Here is a 21,301-nt window from a genome sequence, read left to right on the forward strand (position 1 = left end):
CTTACTGTAGAATTTCAATATTTTAAAACATCTCTACTATCACACTCTAAAAAGATTTTTAATCTCCTGACTTAATGTGTATTTTGCTTAAGTGAGCAACCCTCTCACATAATCCTCTTCACACATCCTCAATAGTGAAAAAAATTCTAAAAATTATCTGAAGGAGTTTGAAGATTCAAATTCTAATCCTTGTTAACTTCAAAATAACTGTACATTCCATTAATTTCTATAATTCAAGTAATACTTCCTATTGCACATCACAAGCTTAAGTCTTGTATTTAGGAAAACTCTGCCTGTGTTTTTATGTGTATCTAGAGTTGTCCTATGCATTCAAAGATATTACTGACAGTGTCAGACTGGGCCTGGAAAAGAGACAATGGAAATCTTAATCTTTACCCCCACTGTACACATGTGGAAAGTAATTGGACTTTCAGTTTTAAAATATCTAAAATAAAGTCACTGTTAACTTCTCCCTTCCTCTTACTCTGTTTTTATTAAACGTTAGACATACATAAACCCAAAACATAACTTTCAAATAATTCTTGCCATGGTTTACCAAAACATGTTACCATTTTCAAGAATCTTCATGTAAATTCAAGTTTTTAATAAATCAAAATATTCTGCACTGCTTTAACAAGGGAAACAAGGTTTGCAAAATGACATTTCAATTAACATGAATCAATGTGGACTTAAGAGTTAAAAGATTTTTTCAAGTTTTATTTAATAATTAGTTCATTCTCAGGTGAAAAATTAGTAATCTGTTAGTGCCCCTACTCTTCCAAGTAAATATATCTGCTCACAATAATTTTAGTGTCTGAAATCAAGAATCTGTGAACAAAAGGCTAAGATGAAGAAAATAAACCACAGATTTTTCTTACCCCATACCACTGCAAATATTTTAAATGCATAGGAATACAACAAACTCAAAAGAAAAAAAATAGTGTTTTATTAACTACCACACTGTTATAATACACTTTAAACGTACAATAAGGTAGCCTTTAAATTTGAGGTGGTCTTAAGAATAACAAATGAACAGAATTCCAAATTTTTGAAATAGGTGAACTGCTGCAGTTATAGGTATACATTTAGGAAAATTGTATAGCTCTTACAAGACCAGCAATGAAACTTTATTTTGTACATTTTTTTAATAATTGAAAATATAAACAATAATTAAAAAATAAAAAGAAAATACAGCATAATAAAAAAACATACATTTCTCAATTAAATGTACTGGATACATATAAATTTAAAGGGAAGAAGCAAAAAAAGGAAAATGGTTGATATTTAAGTGCAGACTGACTACCTAGACAAAAAAAAAAAAGACTTAAAAAAATATCATAAACCTCTAGTTTTCTATGACTAATATCGGTATGGTTGGAGTATCGTCACTACGGAAGTGATTTTGTTATGTTTGCATATGTTATACTTTACTGGTAATTTACATGATGGCTTTTAAGGCCCTGGCAGACATATGGTTTTTGGAAACAAGATTGGATAAAAAAATTACTGCTAAGACGCAATACACCTTATTTTTTTGGTCCTCCAATATTCAAGAAAAGGGATAATTCACTGTAACATTTTCTTACCACCCAAATGCCTCAACCTATACATTTTAAACTTTTTTTTTTAAACATTGGTTATATTGCCCAACTTCGTTATTGAAAGAATATTAACAAGACATTATTTTGGCAAATTAAATCTTAAACATGGCTTTTCAACAGGATTTAAAAGGTGACTATCCCTAGAGTTCCATGTTAAAATGTAGTTTTCAAAATCTTACAAGAGTAATGCTTAAAATATTGTACATAGTTAACCTAATTAAAATAATTAGCTTCAAAATGACAAATTGATAAGCTAAGTAAAGCCTACACTATGTAACATTTGCTTGGAAACTTGATTTGTCAGTTATGCATAATAAAAATTCCAGTCATCAAGAAAATTACAAAAATTTTTTTTATCATAACATGATTTCTTTCACCCACCAACTTTTTTTTATCTTACAATAGATAAATACCAACATGTTCTCATTTTTACACTAAACCACACAGGATTGATGCATTTGGTTAGACTACCATTCGCATTGTTAAATTCAATTTTCTCTTTATATAACTTGGTAAAATTTCATTTCTTCTAGATTCCAAAAGTACCTACAAAACCCATGCAATTTTACCATTTTTAATATACTATGGAATATCATACAAAGTAAGGCATTTCAGTGTCATGTATAACCAAGTTACTGTCAATCCAAAAATTTTTGCACATCAATAAAAAGATATCTAAGAACTTAGGAACAATATTCTTCTCACTACTGTATAAAAATAACCACAATGAATAAGTATTTGTGTAATATTTACTCCATTGTCTCATTTCCAGAAACTGTGACAAGCTGTAAAGGTATTTCAGTGTTGGTAAGGATATCTTGATTGCTGGTGGTGGAAGTATTAACAGTTCCTATCCCTGAAACAGAACCTTGTTGAATATTTGCAAGGATAAGTGTTGTTCCTCCTGCAGTAATCAAAGTATCATCTCGTGCAGCTTCCACAGATGCCAGCACTGTACTGCTAGAGTGAATACCTTTTTTATTCTGATGTGTTTTAATATGTTTGGCAAGGTGGTCACTTCTCATAAAGCGTTTTGAACATTCTGGACAAACAAATTTCTTCTCACCTGTTAAAAAAAAAATTGTTACTCAATTTTTTAAATTCAACATTAATAGACTGATCATTTGCTGAGAAAGAAAGCCAACCTAACTGACAGGGACAGGAAGCAGAGTTCAATTAAAACTGTATTAGTACCATGAGCTGCCCTTGCAAGATCTCTTAGAGTATTTTCCCTCAAAATAAATCTGTCATCTTTACTTTTCGATGAGAAGCGATCTTCAAATATTACAGACTGATACTCAGATGAGACTTTAATCTTTCAACTATGCCAATAGTTTTGAAACATCTGTTACAAGAAAGATACCATACAGCTAAAAAATGACTTCTTTAAAGAGTGTACTGTTATTTAAGATATTATTAACATGTCATATCCATGATAACTAAACCTTCAACTCTTAAATGTGAATTCAAGTAACTATGCAGAGTACTTCGAGATTAAAGCAAAAACACAAGCTTGAGGTCCATTAAGACTGAGTAATCCCAGGAATAATGGAGATGGCTAGATGACTTGATTTTAGCTGGAACAGTCAAGAGCAAGCCTGATATATCATGATATTAAAGTTAATTTAAGACCCTGATGCCTAAATTTATTTCCCAGCATGAACGAAATACATTTTTTAAATACAAAAGACAGGCTGAAAGTCTATTTAATGTTGGAGACCTACTATGTAAGAGAGTTACTGGAAGGTCAAGCAAAAGGCCAATCTAAAGGGAATCCAGAGAGAAATCAATCAATAAACAAATCTTGTATTTTCTTAATTAATTTCCTTCAAAATTCTTACCATCTCGTTCCAGCACCTCCACCCTAAGTAGGTCTTCACCAGGCTTCATGCCTGATCTATGCTCTGATGACACCTTAAGTCGACTTATTCCCTCTCCAATCCAATAAATCAATGCCAGACAAATCTTCTTGAAATACCAAATTGTATTACAGTGTAAAATTCCATCATTATACTAAGTGGTATGGGAATACAAGTGTAACTTGCGGATAACTAACTAGTTTAAATTCTCTACTGCCTAACTTAATAGGACCTCTTTGTGGCTCAATCCTACTTATTAACAAAAATGTGCTATATAGAATCTCATCTTCACTCATGGCAAATGGTCTCTCACCTCTTCTATTCACATACTGTTCTATTCTTCTGGGAAAGTATTTCCCAGCGTTTCTCTTGGAATTAATCCTGAAAGATGCTCCATGGAAAATGGCACATCAGAGGAAGTTGGGAAATGCTATGCATACTGCATCTCCCCACTCAGACATACAGTATTGCTAACGTTCACTTAAAGGTCCTAAGAGGTGCTGCCCTGAAGGTACTTGTGGTGACCTTGTTTAACCAAGTGTTTCCCACATTCATTTGATCAGATTTTTTTTTCCTTTCACATTATTCCTTTTTATATCCTGCTGATCAAATTCCACAGACAAAACTTCTGTCATCAGGCCATCTTAAAGTCTACTATCCCAGCCCACTGCCCAATAATCCCTTACTATCCCAAGCAGTAATGATCTCTGCCTGTGAGCATACTTTATGTACTCTCCTACACTGCTGCAGTTTCAAACAGTTTAATAATAAGCTCATCTACTTACCGAACAAGTGAGACAGAAAATAAAACAAGCAGAACATGTAATATATATACTACTACATACTTCACAGGTTATTTTGTATATTTAAAGAGAACGTAGGAGGTGTGAAAGCAGAGTCAGAGACAGCTTATTTGCCTAATCTAACAGAGAACCTGGATTTGAATCCAGATCTAGGAGACTTCAAAAACCAACACACGGTCTTTCATTTCACCACGCTTCTTCCTTCCAAGCTCTCTAGTGACTGTAAATATAGATTTTTCAATTCTTCAGTGTTGAGCATAGACTGATGAACACCTTGACCATTATATGGTAGCAAGAGAAAACTATCTCTAAGATATATTAAGTTAGGATTTAATTTGTGTCATTCCTAGGCTCTTTTCACATAACCACACAATACGGTGTATAAACAATTAAGTCTTTCCATCAATAACATCTTGGTTAATCCTCAATGCAATGTTTTTTGCTTACCTCATAGATACTAAAACGAGAAAAGGTGAAATGCTTGAATTTATCAGAAAAAAAGGAATTACTCTTTATTGTAGTATTGAGGAAGAAGAGTAAGAAAGGTCAAGAGTAAAAGCAGACAACTAATTTAAAATGTTAACATAGGGGGCGCCTGGGTGGTGAGCCAGTTAAGTGGCCAACTCTTGGGTTCAGCTCAGGTCATGATTTCAGGGTCATGAGATCGCCTCGCATCTGGCTCCACGCTCGGCGAAGAGTCTGCTTAAGATGCTCTCTCCATCTCCCTCTGCCCCTCCCCTCCATACTCTCTAAAATAAATAAATAAAATGTTTATTATGTTAAAATGTTAACATAATAAACAAGAAAAGCATTAAGTGTGGCTTAAGACATTCAATGATGTTAAAGCAAAACAAAAAAAGCTAACTAAAAAAGGGGGGAAAAAGCAGCCCAAATAAAATAAAATGTTATTTTACAAGGTAAGCCATATTGGCTTGTTTGGAATTACTGTTTCTTTTACTTTTTCAAGATTTTATTTATTTATTTGACAGAGACAGAGAGAGAGAGCACAAGCAGAGGAAGCGGCAGGCAGAGGAAGAAGGTGAAGGAGGATCCCCTCTGAGGAGGGAGCACAACATGGGGCTTGATCCCAGAACCCTGGGATCATGACCTGAGCCAAAGGCAGACGCTTAGTGACTGAGCCACCCAGGGGCCCGGAATTATTGTTTTTACATTGGTATTGCTGAAGATAAAAAATGGATTAACTGGTCATATTTTAAAAGATACAGATCAGTAAAGTATGCTTTAAAAAAAAAAAACAAAAAACTTCAAGGTAGTATGTTGCCCTGTAATTCATTTTTGTCTGGTAAAAGTAAATATTAGTAACCTGTATGTGTTCTTCTGTGCCTCTGTAATTCATCACTTCGAGTAAATCTTTTACCACAGAACATCCAGTTACAAACAAAAGGGCGTTCCCCAGAATGCCAACGCAGATGAGCTCTCAGATGTGAGGTCTTCCCATAGACTTTACCACATCCTGGTATATGACAAATGTGTTGCTTCTTTTTCCCAAGATTGGTACCTCTAAAAAACACACAAAGAATAATATATACTTATATGAAAATATTCAAATAAACATTACCACTTATATCATATATTCCCGTGTTGAATTTCAAATAGAAGACATTATCACCATGAGGTCAATCAGAAACCAAGGCCATTTAAAATCAATTTAAATAAAAATTTGTATGTCTCAAACATATAAGTATTACATATTAATTTTACTTCAGAATTAATATGATTGCTGTCCAAATGTAAATATGCTCAAGAATTACATAATTTAAAAGGACATTTCATAAAGAATGTATAAATAAAGCTTTTTATTATTCTGTCAGAACCATTCACAAATTTGATGCATAGGCCCAATCCACCTTATGTTAGTTGTATAAGAAACTAAATAGTCTATTCAAAGTCATGATGTCGGCTAATTTAAAAATTAAATTAAAACCAAGAAATGACTGCAAAACTAATCACACGTACAATTAAAAAAAAGATAGGCACCTTAAGCAGACTTTAACATGACTTAAGCGTATTTATTCATATATTTGTATAGCCACACCCTGAGTATACACTGACTTGGAGAAAAATCAAAGGAAAAAATCTAGACAAAGCTATTGTCTCAGCTTCCCTTGAAATAAATATAAATCAAAATTATCTTTACAATTAAAATTCCCTTCATATTAACCATGCAAAGATATCCCAAATTATATACATCAGTGATATAATAAAAATACAGTTCTCAGTTTCCACAGCGCAAAATTTGATGTTTGTTACATTTTAGTATTTGATATCAAGAACAAGGTTTGGGGGATATGTGCTTATTAGATGAATGAACACAAGTATTTTGGCCTAAGCAAGAAGAAAACTTTTTTGATTCCAGAACTGATATTCAAATAAATATTAAACACTATAGAAAATGTTATTACTCAAGCTCAAAAAAAAAAAAAATAGGCTAGTTACTGAATAAATGAGTTCACAAAAAACATGACATTTTAGACTCACTGTCAAAATCATATAAACTTTGCAATGTTTCTGAGATTTTAAAAAAGGTACATTTAAGAACCCCGACTTCCCCTCCTCCCACAATCTCACAGTCTAGGTATAGCCTGTGAACTTTCCATAAGCCTGCAAATCCTCCTTTATATATTATACCTCTCGTTTTTCAAATTTTACTGGAAAAATGCATATTTCCCCACATTTATATTTTAATGTACTCACACTCAGTAGCATGTGAAATTGCCATAGGACAAACAGTGCTAAACGGTGCAGTGCTGGCTGTTAGATGCCATAGGTGTTCTGAACAGGGAGACATCAATGTGGGCTCCAGTAGTTAGAGAAGGCTTCGTGGAAGAGGTGGGTAGGATTTAGATAGAAAGGAGGGAAGGCATTCCAGGCAGAGGAATAGCATAAGTAAAGACAAGGAGGAGTCATGCTGTTGTCTTAAGGGCAAGGACGTCATAATCTAACACAATTCTCATTTCTGCTCCAGTCCACCCCCAATTTCTACAACTCTTTTCCAAGAGCTGAGTTGAGTGAAACAGGTTTTTCTGGCTCACCTGCAATGCCAAAGTATTAACCAAAGCCAATATTTCCATTTAATTTAGCTTTTAAAATTTATTTTATTCTTAAACAGCCCTAAGAAAAAGAGCAATGTTTGTGATTATTGGTGTACAAACCAATTTTACATATTGTGTTCACCATAGCAATTTCACAGAGAACCCAATTCAGTTCACTCTTGTACTCATGACTTCTTGCCTCTATGCTAAGCATACCACTCGAGTGAATTGATGTGCTTTAATAAACTCAAAAGTGCTATTTTACTAACTTAGCAAAATTTAGCTTGAGAGAACTAACAAAGCACAAGATTTTAATAAATTACAGTAATGAATCTGGGCTCTCAAAGAACCAAAATGCCCGGGAAAGATTATTTTCAACTGAATTTAAGAAAACAAGAAATACTCTTTGAAAATGGGACAGGCATCTAAGAAAAAAAAAATGGGGACAGGGATGCACACAAATATATGTAATGTAAGGGAAAAGCCAAATACCCGGGTCCAAGTTTCTATTTAAAAAGGAGATTTTATTCAAGATAATATCTATATATGCTAGATATGGATTTATGGCATGTGATATGAAGGAAGAGAACTGACTTTCTCAACAACTAAAAAGGTAATAACAGATTTGGCCATAAGTTTTCTTCTTGATTTACATAATCAGACCACTAATACCTATCATAAACCTAGAAAAAACAATTTTAAGTTTCTATTCCTGATTGCCTAAACTTGTTCTCAATAACTTAACAATGCCAAGACAGAGTGACACAGAATAAATAAAGCTAATTCTCAGTATGGGAATTAAAAGTTAAGTATATCAAGTGCTTTCTTTTGCTTGGGATGGGAGAAATGAGACACCAAGTGAAATGCTGACAGAGAAGAAAATTTTTAAAATATGGATCAATGTTTAATCCACACAAAACCCACATAACAATAATGCCTTTAGAATTTACTTTACTTTATTAAAATTATTTGTCTCTCCCACTAGAGTAAAAAGTTTCTGAAGGCTAGTTCTGCTTAATAAATATTGGTTAAATGCCCAGATGAATACAATTTTAAATATTTAATTATATTTTATATTTTTTATAAATATAAAATAATTTTACACCTTGCTCAAGAAGGTAAACAAAATTCTGTTCTCTAAAGTTGTCACTTTATACACACATATACATGTACACGTGTGTGTGTATGTGTGTGTCTAAAGAATATGGCTAAGGAAAAAAGGCCAATATTCTAAAATTTTAAAGTACTCCCTATTTCACCTTTGCAGAATACTTTGGAATGTTCTGGATTTACTATATGCTATGCTTCTATTAATTAGATGCAGCAACTGTCAATGACACAATTGTGCCTATCACGTATGTTAGTTGAAGTTTGTTCAAATTAGCTCTAAGAAACAATACAGTTTTTTCTTAAGAACTTCAATTTTGATTGCTTATAATAAGTTTAAAAAAAAATTCACAAAAGTTCTAGAAAAAATTTAAAGTTAAGTCTCCTTATAAGGTATTTCATAAAGACCGACCAACTAAAAATTTTGTGCATAAATTGATAGAACTCTTCTTTTACTTGTGTTAACAATGCATTATGCAAACCACTGACAAAGTTGAAAGACGATGTAAAATCAGGAAAAAAACATCTGCATATATGACAGTTAAACACACAAACTGTTAAAAGATTCACAAAAGACAAATAATTTACAACAGAAATCTTAAAATGGTAAAATAACATACCAAAAAATGAATCTCACAACGTAACAAAAAATATACTAAATGAAACAATAATGAGGAATTATTTTTTATCTGTCAGATTTTAAAAGGTATTAAAAAATGTGAAATCTACTGTTGGCAAGGATGTGGGAAAGCAGATACTCTCATACAACACTGGTAGGAGTATAACTTGATACAGATAGAAAAGCAGACAATTCCCTTTGATCCAACAATTTCATTTCTGCCAACTTACACTGATGAAGTAATCAGGCAAATGTGTAAAAATATATGTGTAAGGATTGGAATGACAATAATAAACTCTCAAAAAAGATATTCTTATGCATCCATACAATAACAGAACAGCCATTAAAAAATTGATGTAGACTCTATACAGACTTGGAAATATGGTCACAAAATTTTTCAAAATAAGAGCACAGGCAAAACAGTAAGAATAAGATGATTCCACTTTAAAAGTATGTAAAATGTGGAAGGATATATAAAAAAATGTTATAATGGTTATCTTGATAGGGGATAAGTGTGGTATTCTTTTAACATTATTCTGTGTTTCTGAATTTTTATGTGCATGTTTTAGTTTAGTGAAAGCAAATCTAAAGGATTTTCAAGAAAATGACAAGTAAAACATAGGCCAGTCTTGACCCTCAATTAGATTTGACTTTCATGAACAATATATCTGAAAGTTATTCTAAAAATGAGAGTAAGTTTCAGAAAAGTTATTGCCTAACCAAAATTCCACATTTACTTATTTAAATTGACCAAAACATTTCAAAGAATAAATATTTCAAACAATTAGAATAATTAACAGTAAATACAAATACCTAAGGATCAGATGCAGAAGCAAATCCACTTTTGAGGCAGTAAGTACAGTATAGTGGTTAAGGCTCTGGAGTCAGACACTGAGTCCAAATCTCACTTGCATGTTGCTCTTAAAAGTCATTCAACCTCTCTGTGCCTCACTTATGAGACGGTCTAAAACGGTCTAAAACTCTCAATGTTAGCAGTTATTAGTCATTATTACCATCACTGCAAATGAACTGGCCAATGTGCAAATCAACTAATAGCACCAACTCAAAGGCAGCTAGAAAGGCTATTTCTAATAGATGAAGTTCATTAACTGAATTAATAGTATGTTTTATCTAAATTTAAACAGTGTTTCTGGGAGAGATGTGCTAAGGCTTTTCACTAGGACTGGGGATTTGATCTCTATGTCTTTACAGTGTTCTATCAGTTTTTGCTCTATGTATTTCAAAGTTATGGTGAAAACTTCGCATTATTAAGAAACCTACCCCTATTTATCCATTTGATGATATTCACCCTAATCCTTCATCGCTTAACAGTAACATTGCTATCCAAGTTTTCTTGTTAACATTTCCCTAATATATCTATTTCCATCCCTTTATCTTCAACACTCCTGTGCCAGTTTGAGATGTTCCTTATAATCAACATAAGGCTGGATTTCGTTTTTTAAATATGATCTGAGTTTCAAGTTCTTAATCATCCACATTTAATATAATCAGTAATCTGTTTTTAGTTTTTCCTGTCATGTTATTCTGTCTTAACATTTATTTTTTTTAAAGCACTAAACTGAAATACTACAGTTCCACTTTTTTAAAAAATTCCATCATTAGGCTTATTATTCATTTCTGTTGAAAATAGAAAATGTTTAGAAAATGTTTATGCTTATCAACTATTTCTGAACTTATTTTTATATAACTGCTATTCTCAAGCTAAAAATCAACTTTATCTTATTTAGGCAAATCTCATTGCTGGTTTGCAAATAGGCTAATTTCTGGTATGGGCCTATTAAATGGCATCTGCTACATTTTTTTTTTTTTAAGGCAAATTAAGTAACTTTAATTTTAAAAAAGGCGTTTAAATCTAAAAATTCTATCTAATATATTTTGTTCTCTAATTTTTTCTGCCACACTCATACAGACATACACACAAAATGATCATGTAATGAATAAGTTCCCATAATTAAGTGATACAACATGCAGTATTTCAAAAATTAGGGTGATGATATTAGCAGCCTAAAAAAAAAAAAAAGAGTATGTTTCATGTGTGCATACCTCCCACCACCTTCTTTACAGTTGGGACAGGTGCAAGCTACCCTCCGAAGTCTTTTTCCTTCTTGATGTTGTTGGTCCCCTTCTTCATCTACCACCTGTACTCTTAAATGTGTTAGATCATTGGTATTCAATGTAGAATCGCCACTGAGCTGCCACTCTTCAGGATCAGGTTCTTCTTCCTTGATCCTAATATCTAAAGAAAAAAGCAAATACAGATGAGAAGCAGCCCACTGGCCCAAAAAGCATGAGATCTGAGCCTCTCTAAGGTAAAGTGAATACTATATAAAAGTCAAAACTCATGTTTGTGGAACATAACCATTGGTCCTTATTGTGACTTATTCTTTTAAAACTATTTCTATTTTATTCTAAATATCAAAGAATTCAGCCAAAAAAGGGAATAAAGCCAGCATGAGAGCTTGCTTTTTTTAAGAAAAACAATTTTTTTGAGCAAGCTGAATCATCAATTCTGAAACTTCAATTATATATTGTTCAACTAGTCAATAAATCCAACAATCAATTCAGATTAGAACAAATTCTAATGCCTTAAACCTCTTTTTCATAACCTGTATCAATTAATCATCCCTATCTATAGGTACTATGTGAATGCAAAAGAAGGGGTCCATTCACTTGAATCTGTTACTCACAAATTTAAGCTTTAAATTAAGTCAATCATTACTAAAATATCTACAATAGCCATAACATCATGGTGGAAAAGGGTACAGAACTATGAGACAGTTTCTTTTTTCAAGGAGTTTTATTACAAACCAGACTGGGAAACAGAATGAGGATGCAATGGTAAGGAAGAGTGGACATGGCAGCAAGTTATGCCATTTTCTCAGCAGAGCCAATCACCTTTATTTATACTGATAATGATACGGTATCATTTTCTATGTGAAACTAAGATGTTTTTTCATCTCAGAAAACTTTTTTAAAGAAACAATACAGGATTTAGAACAAATACTGAATATAACCATCTTTGGTAAAACAAATTCTTGTAGATTTTTACTTCGACTTATGTAAACTAAAAATCTTTTTTTTTTTTTTTTTTAGATCTAGATCAGTCACTAATTACTGGGGCAAAAATAGCCTTAAGAAATCAAATGTGCCTAGTAACTCCTGAATTTAAACTAATAAAAACTAGAATATATAGCCAACAATCAAGAAAAATGCCTCAAACAGTTTAAAACTAGTTTATTTTATCAGAATAACCACAACTAAGATTCAGGCAGGAAAGAAGGAAGAAAGGGGAGTCTGGCCTGGGCAACAGGGTAGATAGTTGTACCATTCACCAAAACAGGAATACTGGAGAAGGTCCAAATAGAGGTAAAGAAGGACAATTAATGAGTTCAAGGTTCAAGACCATGGAGTCTGAACTGTTCATGAGACATACAAGTAAAGAAGTTGGACCTACAGCTCTGGAGCTTTAAAAAAAAGAGGCAAGTGCTACAGATACAGAAATTATCACTATAGGGATGTTGAGTGGCTCAGTCGGTTGAGCATCTAACTCTTGGTTTTGGCTCAGGTCATGATCTCAGAGTTGTGAGACTCAGTCCTGCATCAGGCTCCATGCTCAGCGGGGAGTCTGCTTGAGATTCTCTCTCCCCCTCTTCTTCTGCTCCTCCCCCGACTTGTGCACACTTGCTCTTAAAATAAATATATAAATCTTAAAAAAAAAAGAAAAAGAAATTCTCAGCATATATACAGTGATGAAGTCCATCCAAAGAAGTAGGTGAGATCACTCCACAACTATAAATAGAATGAGAAAAAAAGTAGCCTATGAGGAATACAAACATTTAAGGAACCGGCAGAAGAGGAGGAACCTGCAAAGGAAATTAGTATCCAGAAAAATGTGCTACATCAAAGAAAGCAAAGAATGTTATTTCAAGAAAGAAAGGAAGTAGTCAACATCAAATCTTGCAGATAAATGAAGAAACTAAACTAAGAACATGGGTAAGAAGTGAGAAAGTGTTTAATATAAAGTACAGGTAAGTTTTTCAAGAAGTCTGGTTTGAGAGACAAAAACATGGCAGTAGCTTAATGGGACCAAAGAGGAGAGTTAAGGGGAGGAGTGTTTTGTTTTTAAAGACAGGAAAAACCTGAACATGTTTAAATGCTTATGAGAAAGATCCATTACAGACAGGTTGAAAATACAGGATTGAAATCCCTAAAATGTGAGGAAGGGATAGTAAGCCACAGCACTTACAGGTTTAGCTAATGGTTTAGCCACAATTTCCTCTATTACATGAAGTAAGAAAAAATACAAGCATATTCATTCGTCCAGTAAATAATTAGCTACTATGTGCCATGAACTGTGCTAGACTCCAGACCCAGAGAGAATTCGATGACTGGAAATTAAGGGAAAATTGGTTTCTCTTTCCTCAGTGAAAGGATGAAGAATTAAACTATGTATAAAATTCCTCCAAATACACAACATAAATGAGTACTGACCTCTGTTCCTTTATAATCGGATGTCCATCTGCATCACTATGACAAAATACCTAAGTAACTTGCAAAAACATTGCACAGTACTAGCTTTATCAGTTAAATAAAAGACATAATATATGGATAACATATATCCAAAGTTGGATAAGTTTGAAGTCCACAAAATGAGGAATTTTATCAGATGTTTTTAAAGCTGCTTGTCTTACATTATTGTGACAAGACAGCAAGTAAAAAGGACAAAATACTAATATCAAGAATGGATAAAGGAGTCTAGAGAGAAGAAAAGTTTTACAGACATAAAGAGAACAAAAAAAGCAACTGATAAGAGAGGACAACTTGACCGAGGGGATGAGGGTATTATAGCACATTCCTGCTCCTGTTGCTAATTCTCTTACTGGAACCTACAAAATACGTTTAAACAATGTGTCATGGACATGAATATTCACAACACAGGACATAAAACCTAACATATAAATTGAACACATCTGGTCCACCTACCAAACTTTCTCCTTGCATCCCTCTTAGTTTTACAGCATCATAAGCCACCTAATTGCTCAAACTATCAACTCTAGGTGACTCCTGTCAGTCCATTCCCAGCCTCTCATCTCCCTCTTTTGTCAATCCATCTTCTCCACAGCTTCCAGAATTTTCTTCCCAAATAAGAATCTAATGGCATCACTTTCCTGATAACCATACTTACACTAATTCTCTATTTTCTACAGTATAAAGACCAAACTCATTAACTTGATATTCAAGAATGTTCTCAATCTGGCCCCAACCTGCTCTTCCAACTTCAGTATTAAAAACACTAAAATTCTCATCATTTTCAAAATAAATGCCCTTTGTCAATGACACTCTTTGTGTGTGCGTTTTGCCTAGACTGTTTCCTAGTTCTTTCCTTTTTCATCTAACCTCCATTTATTCTTCAAGGCTAGTTCAAATATCATCTCCTTTATATATACTTACGGTAGTTAGATTTATTGGCTCATACATCCCTTTAGATAATAAATGCTTCACTCCAGGGTGCTCAGAAAATACAATCAAACTAAATGAACAAACTTTCCCTAAGGAGGAACTTCCAATATAGGTAATAATCTACCTGGAAAGACTTTGCCCTCTACTTTTCTATGCTCCTTCTATCTGCAAATAATACATAAAGAGATTTTTTATAAGATTAAGAGTCATTTCATGGGGACAGGACCACAAAGTGCTCACTAAAAATAATAGATTAATTGCCCAACAAGTCTTACACCAAGTTTTAATCACTTCACTTGCTCATACACAATCTGGGGTATTTTAAAATCTTAATGATAATAATAATTAATCCAATAAATCTGAAACAATTCCCCTTTGCCAACTGCATACCATTTTAATTACAGACACCTTAAAAATAAGTCTCCAGTACTAGGTGGTCAAGGTTACATCTTCCTCAATATCTTAGTGTAGATGTTAGGAAAATATTTTTTACTGTGCTCTATTTATTAATGTCCTACATGTGGTGCCTACTTATTCTTAGAAATCTACGATTTATAAAGCTCAGAAAAGGGGGAAATAATAATCCATTAAAATGGCCCACACAAGTATGAAAGGGTACACATTATTATTAGGTATCAGGAAAATAAAAATTAATATCACAATGAGATATCCTACATGCCACCTAGACGGCTAAAATTCAAAATAGACCAGGCCAACTGCTGGCAAAGTAGTGGAACTGAAACTCTCCCACACTACTGGTGGGTGTGTAAATTGGTATAACTTTGGAAAATCTTATAACCATATCTTCTAAAACTAATCCTATGTATACCCTATACCTCAAGCAATTTTATTCCAACAAAAATGCATACACATGACACCAAAAGTAAAAAAATTCACCCTAAAATGAAACAATTCCAATATCCACTAGTATTGGGATGAAAATAAATCATGATATATTCATTCATACAATGAAACGTTATGAAAATTAACAACCTATATGCAACAGAAACGAATGTCACAAACATAATTTTAAACAAAAGGCTCACGCGCACGTGCTTTCACTCTCTCCAAATTCCATTTATATAAAGCTCAAAACAACAGGTAAAACTACTGTATGGTGACTGCCTACCTTTAAGAGGGGTAATGACTGGGTATAGGGAGATTGCTGGGTTGTTGGTAGTATCTTATTCTCTTGATCTGGGTGGTAATTTTTCCTAGGTGTTCATTTTATGGAAATTCATCAAATTATACACATATGATTTTACATATTTCTGAATGTATATTCAATATACTTACACTCAATATACTTATATTCAATTATACTTCGATATAAGTATTATTCTAAATATTTTTTTTTCAGTAATCTATAGGAGATTACTTAGGAATTCTGTGTCGGTCAACTTCTTTTGTTGTGGTTTCATCTCTAGTTCCTATATAATCAATTGTAACACCTTCCCCCAACATAGGAATTTAAAACAAAACAAAACCCTTAAGATGAGTGTGCTCCAAAAAATAAGTCCATAAACTGATGTTTAGAATATAACGTTATTCACTCAGTAAGTATGTGAATGACAACAATGTGCCAGTCACTGTTGTAGGTTCTAAGGATAAAACAGTTAACAAGAATGTAGTTCATACCTTTATCAAGCTTCCTTTTTAGTTGGAAGAAGACAGAACAAATAAATACATCCACAGTATTTTAGGTGATAAAGGGTTATGGAAAAAATGGTAAAGAGAGGCAGGAAGTAAAAGGAGTGAGGTACTGGCTATTTTAGAGTGGTCAGAGAAAACTGCCTAGAGGCAAAAAATCAAGTATGGTGGAGGAAAGTATTCCGGGCAGAAGGAAAAGCAAGTTGGATGTATGCTTGGTGTATTCAGGGAAAAGCAAGGAGGCTTGTGTGGCTAGAATGAAATGACTATGAATAAAGTATAGTAAGTGATAAGATCACAAAGGTAAAAATATGGGGGAGATAAGAATATATATGAGTTACACATTGTGTATTATCTCATAGGCCATTATAAGGACTTCACATTTCTTTCAGAGTGAGGGAAGCCACCAAGGGATTAAGAGTGGAGGGGTGATATAATTTAAATTACATTTTTATTAAAATAAATTCAAGATCACTCTAGCTACTGCACTAAAGAGACTGCTGGGAGGCGAAGGCAGAAGTAGGGAGACTAATTAAATTAGGAAGCTACTATATAATTACCAAAGCAAAAACTGACAGTGGCCTAAAACTAAGGTGTTAATGAGGCAACAGTAAGAACTGGTCAGAGTCAGGAAGTATTTTGTAGGTAGAGTCAAAGACATTGCTAACAGGCTTAATAACAGGGTTTTTTGTGAGGTGTGAGAACAAGAAAGGAGTTAAAGACAATTCTAAGAGTTTTTTCTTGTGCCATTAACTGAGATAGGGTAGACCAGAAGTAGAAAAGATTGTGGGAGAGGGGTGCCAATCAAGGACCCATTACTGGATATGAAAGTTTTGAGGTGCCAAAGAAAAAACCAAGTGATGATGCTACTCAGGCAGTTGGTGGGTCTGGAGTTCAGGCAAAAGTATGGCCTGCAATTATAAATCTGGACATCATCAACATATACAGTTGGTTATTGAGAGTGACCTGGAATAGAGTACAGATAGGAGGAAACTCTGGGGCACTTCAAAGTTAACAAGTAGAAGAGATTAAAAAGAACCAGCCAGTGAGACAGAAGGAAACTAGTACTCAGAAAGCAAGTGAAGCAATCATTTCAAGAAGAACAGAATCAGAGATGTCAATGCTTGATAAGTAAAATGAAGACTAAGAAATGACGTTTGGATGTAAAAATGTGGTAATCACAGGTGATCTTGACAAATGCTGTTGCAGTAAAGAAGTTAGGATGCAGCCCTGCCTAGAGTAGATTCAAAAGAATGGAAGATGAATTGGAAACAAGTATATACAACACTTCCCAAGAGTTATGCTGGGAAAGCAAGCATTATAAAAATGTCACTGAAATTCCTAAGCTAGCCAACAAAGGCAGATTTAACATGTCTAGTAGCAATACATGTATAATATACACTAGCAATATAAAAAATGAATATGCTTATTTAAACATGATTTTGGGTACATAAGGAAAAACAAGTTTAAATGCCAAAAATTTAAGCAATGCAAATAGATTTGCATACACACTTAAGATCTTTATAAACAGTACTATTTTTTTAAAATTGTATTTACTCTCTACCTCAAAATGTTTAAATTTCCTTTTTATCTGGCCTGGTATATGACAGTAACATCTCATGATTATGGTTGTTTTCAAGGCGTACCCTAATAAAACAAAGGGATACAGAAATGAAAAAAATGACCTATGTATCTGGGCAAGACTTGAAGGAAAAGAGAGAAAACAGGGACTTTAAATGATGAAATACACACGACATAGACACACACACATGCGATATGGTTACACAGACTAATTTTCTTGTGTAGCCTATGGAAAAACACAAAACTGAGAGAATGATACAGCTGAACATGTTATTAATACACTTTAAGTGCAGAAATACCAAAAAAAGGAGAAAGAATGTGACAGAAGCAAAATCTCCTGGGGTACAGGAGTGTGGTGAGGGTTTAGATGAAACTAACTTCCCATAGCCACCACTATATAGCACTGTTGACTTTAAAGAGTTTGGCTAGCTTTTGTGTATTAGGAAGATAAAGCCAGCCAGCGGTCTCCAAATCTTTCTGACTGTACGGCACTATTAGTAAAGCTGTGAATAGGGAACCCATAAATATTAATTAAGCATATACACTCTGATTATAAAATATCGTAAAACACAAATACATATAAAAGATAAACAATTTTAATTTTATTGTTAATTACGATAGCTCAACATTAGGTAATATGTCACAACAAAATATTTAGGGCAAGATTCAATGTTATCAATAGCAGAAAGGGACTACTCTGCCACTTTCTTGTTGTTCAGTGATACCTTCATTTTCTTTTCTAGTCAATCCATGGTTTCTTTACATGGATATTAAAGTCTGCTCTGAAGGTTATTCAGTTCAAACCAGAAAATATAAATCCATTTAATTCAAGCTTATATAAACAGCAATATGCAGCAGGCGTGCTAAAAGCATATAAAAAGTGAGAGAGTGAGCAGGCTTATTAGCATATGTAACACAAACATAGGTGACATGGAATTAATGAAGGCACCAACGGTAATCTGTATAATCAATATTAGTTAAGCATTAATAACTCAGGGCATGCCTAGATTTCTATTAAAAATATTACCAGAAAATGCTAAATGCTTCCTCCTAAGACTATCTGGCTAATTATTTATCAATAGAGCTAAGAGAATATTGAAGATACATTCTTAACTGGTTTATCAAGTCTGGAATATGCATATTTAATTTAAATAACTAACACTAAATATGAATTACAGTACTGTTGAAAAAATGAGATATTCTCCTTTATCAATAGCATATCATTAGGATTTTGTTGGTCTTATCAAAGGCTTTCATATTCTCTGCCTTCAATTTTTTAAGCCCTGATGAAATTACTTCATTTGATTCTAAAGTTTATTTTACATTTTCCCTTTAATCAGTTTCACCTGCCTTAAAAAAAAAATCACCTAAACAGAATTATAGGATAATCCTACAAGATCTCATGTATTATTTTTAATTAGATTTTCACATTCATAACAATTCACATTCCTAAGGACGTATCAGAGCTACCAAGTCTTTCTTTTCCAATTTTTCTTTCAAGGAGAGAGTTTTCAACTACAGACATGGATTCTTATAAACACAACTTCGTTAACTTAATCAAAAGAAGTTAACACTTTAGGGGATAGTTATAAAAACAGAATTTTATTCCTTTACCTATTATAAACAAAATATATGTACATGAAGCAAATCTCTTTCCCACAAACCCTATCTCCCCAGATCTGGATTGTTATTCTTCTGTGACTGCTCCCTTCCCCCTATTTAAAATTAATCTTTAATTTCATCTCAACTATCTTTTTTTAAAGCCTCCCTTCTATTTTTTTATAGCAGTTTTCCAAATTATCTTCAAAGCTTTTCTACCTAATTAGGAGATTATACAATAGGATTATTCATCCTAGTAAATCTAAATAATAACAACTTTTTACAGGATATACACACACAGATGTAAACAATTAGAAATAACTGATTTTCTAATATGCCTTATAGAAGACCTCAGTTATAGCCACACCACAAATATATAAGAAAAAGGCCATGCGACAATTAACACACTGTAAAACTTCACTTTATTTCATCTGAAGTACTAGGTAAGTCTGTTAAGGGAGCAGTGTTCTATCAGATGATGATGATAATAACTAGCACTTAAGATTTACTTGTCAGACACCATTGTAAGCACTTAATATATATTCCCCTACTTTCTACATAAGAAAACAAGGTTAGTAGTTTGAAGTAGTAAGAAAGCACATAATTGAAAATGGATAGAGCCAGGATATAAGACAAAGAATTATGCAAAACATACTGCAAGTACTGCTAAAAACCAGTTCTCTACCAGGGTTAGTTCCCAGGAACAGGAGCTTAAGTTAGCCCCCTAACATATGAATATGTAACTTTAACTGTAGTATGATCAAATCAAATTAATGTGACTTAAAATCTGGGGAGGATAAAGAAAATGTTGTGTATACATACAATGGGAATATTGTGCAGCCTTAAAAAAGAAGGAAATCCTGTTACATGCTATACAACATGATGAACCTTGAGAACATTAGATGCTAAGTGAAATAAGCCATTCACAAAAGAACTAATGTATGATTCTTCTAATATGAAGCATCTAAAGTAGTCAAAATTACAGAAACAAAGTAGAAAGGTGGTTGCTAAGGGCTAGGGAGTAGGAAGGGGAGAATGGATACAGAGTTTCAGTTTTGTAAGATGAAAAGTTCTAGACATCTGTTGCAGAACAGTTGTGAGTATACTTGTGAGTAAGTATACTAATTAAGTATACTTAACACTACAGAACTGTACACTTAAGTATGTCAAGATGGTAAATTTAATGTTACGTGCTTTTTACCACAATAAAAAAAAATCTGGAAAAATCTCCCTTGTTGCTTCCCACCATGGGGGACTTCATTTTAGGAAATCTTCAATGTCACATACAAGAAATTCAGAATAACTATAAAGGAACACATCAATATATTACCACAGTGTTCCTTCCTGAGGCTCCTCCCTCCCCACCCCGTAAGTTTGAGAGACTAGTTTTCCTCTCTCCTTCAGATAAGAAAGGACTACTTTAAAGTTACTCTAAAGTTTAAAAAAAAAAAAAGATAAAGTTGTTCTCCACCACTTCCCCAGGTTAAAATACTAAAAAGGATGCCAGTTCCCAATAATCCTTGACTGGTAAGAAACAACAAAGTGATTTGTTACAAGCAGCTGTCACAATTCTCACTATTCAAATCTTAATAGTACCAAAACATTCATCCTAAAAGTAGATTCAATTTTTGGATACAACTAAAGATGAACTGAAATAACATATTATGAGTAACATTAATTAAACTGGGAGATATAACATTGTTCTTCATTCAAAACAGACCGTAACATAAACTGGATCCTACAGAAATGTACCTCCTTACCACCTAATCATCTAAATATTCTATCCCTGGCATAAGCAAACACTTTCCTAGTCTAAGTAGTTGAGGACAAAATTACACTTAAAAAAAATCTTTTTCTGGGCACCCAAGTGACTCAATCGGTTAAGCATCCAACTTGTGATTTCAGCTTTGGTCATTATCTCTTGGGGGGTGAGATCAAGCCCCCCATG

General features: G+C 33.3%; 1 protein-coding gene across 1 annotated transcript in view; it reads right to left on the reverse strand.

Annotated features, from left to right (window-relative positions):
• Window positions 1–923: 923 nt before the first annotated feature.
• SP3 (Sp3 transcription factor) overlaps window positions 924–21,301 on the reverse strand; it is a 55,902-nt gene continuing 35,524 nt past the window's right edge. The window contains exons 5-7 of the mRNA XM_021702891.2: window positions 11,107–11,299; window positions 5,588–5,784; window positions 924–2,667 (exon numbers count right to left, since the gene is read on the reverse strand). Of these exons, the coding sequence (XP_021558566.1) occupies window positions 2,351–2,667; window positions 5,588–5,784; window positions 11,107–11,299 (707 nt within the window). The 3' untranslated portion in view covers window positions 924–2,350. The remainder of the gene's footprint in view (window positions 2,668–5,587; window positions 5,785–11,106; window positions 11,300–21,301) is intronic.

Source organism: Neomonachus schauinslandi, chromosome 3, assembly GCF_002201575.2.
Source record: "Neomonachus schauinslandi chromosome 3, ASM220157v2, whole genome shotgun sequence".
In the NCBI taxonomy this organism is placed as follows: domain Eukaryota; kingdom Metazoa; phylum Chordata; class Mammalia; order Carnivora; family Phocidae; genus Neomonachus; species Neomonachus schauinslandi.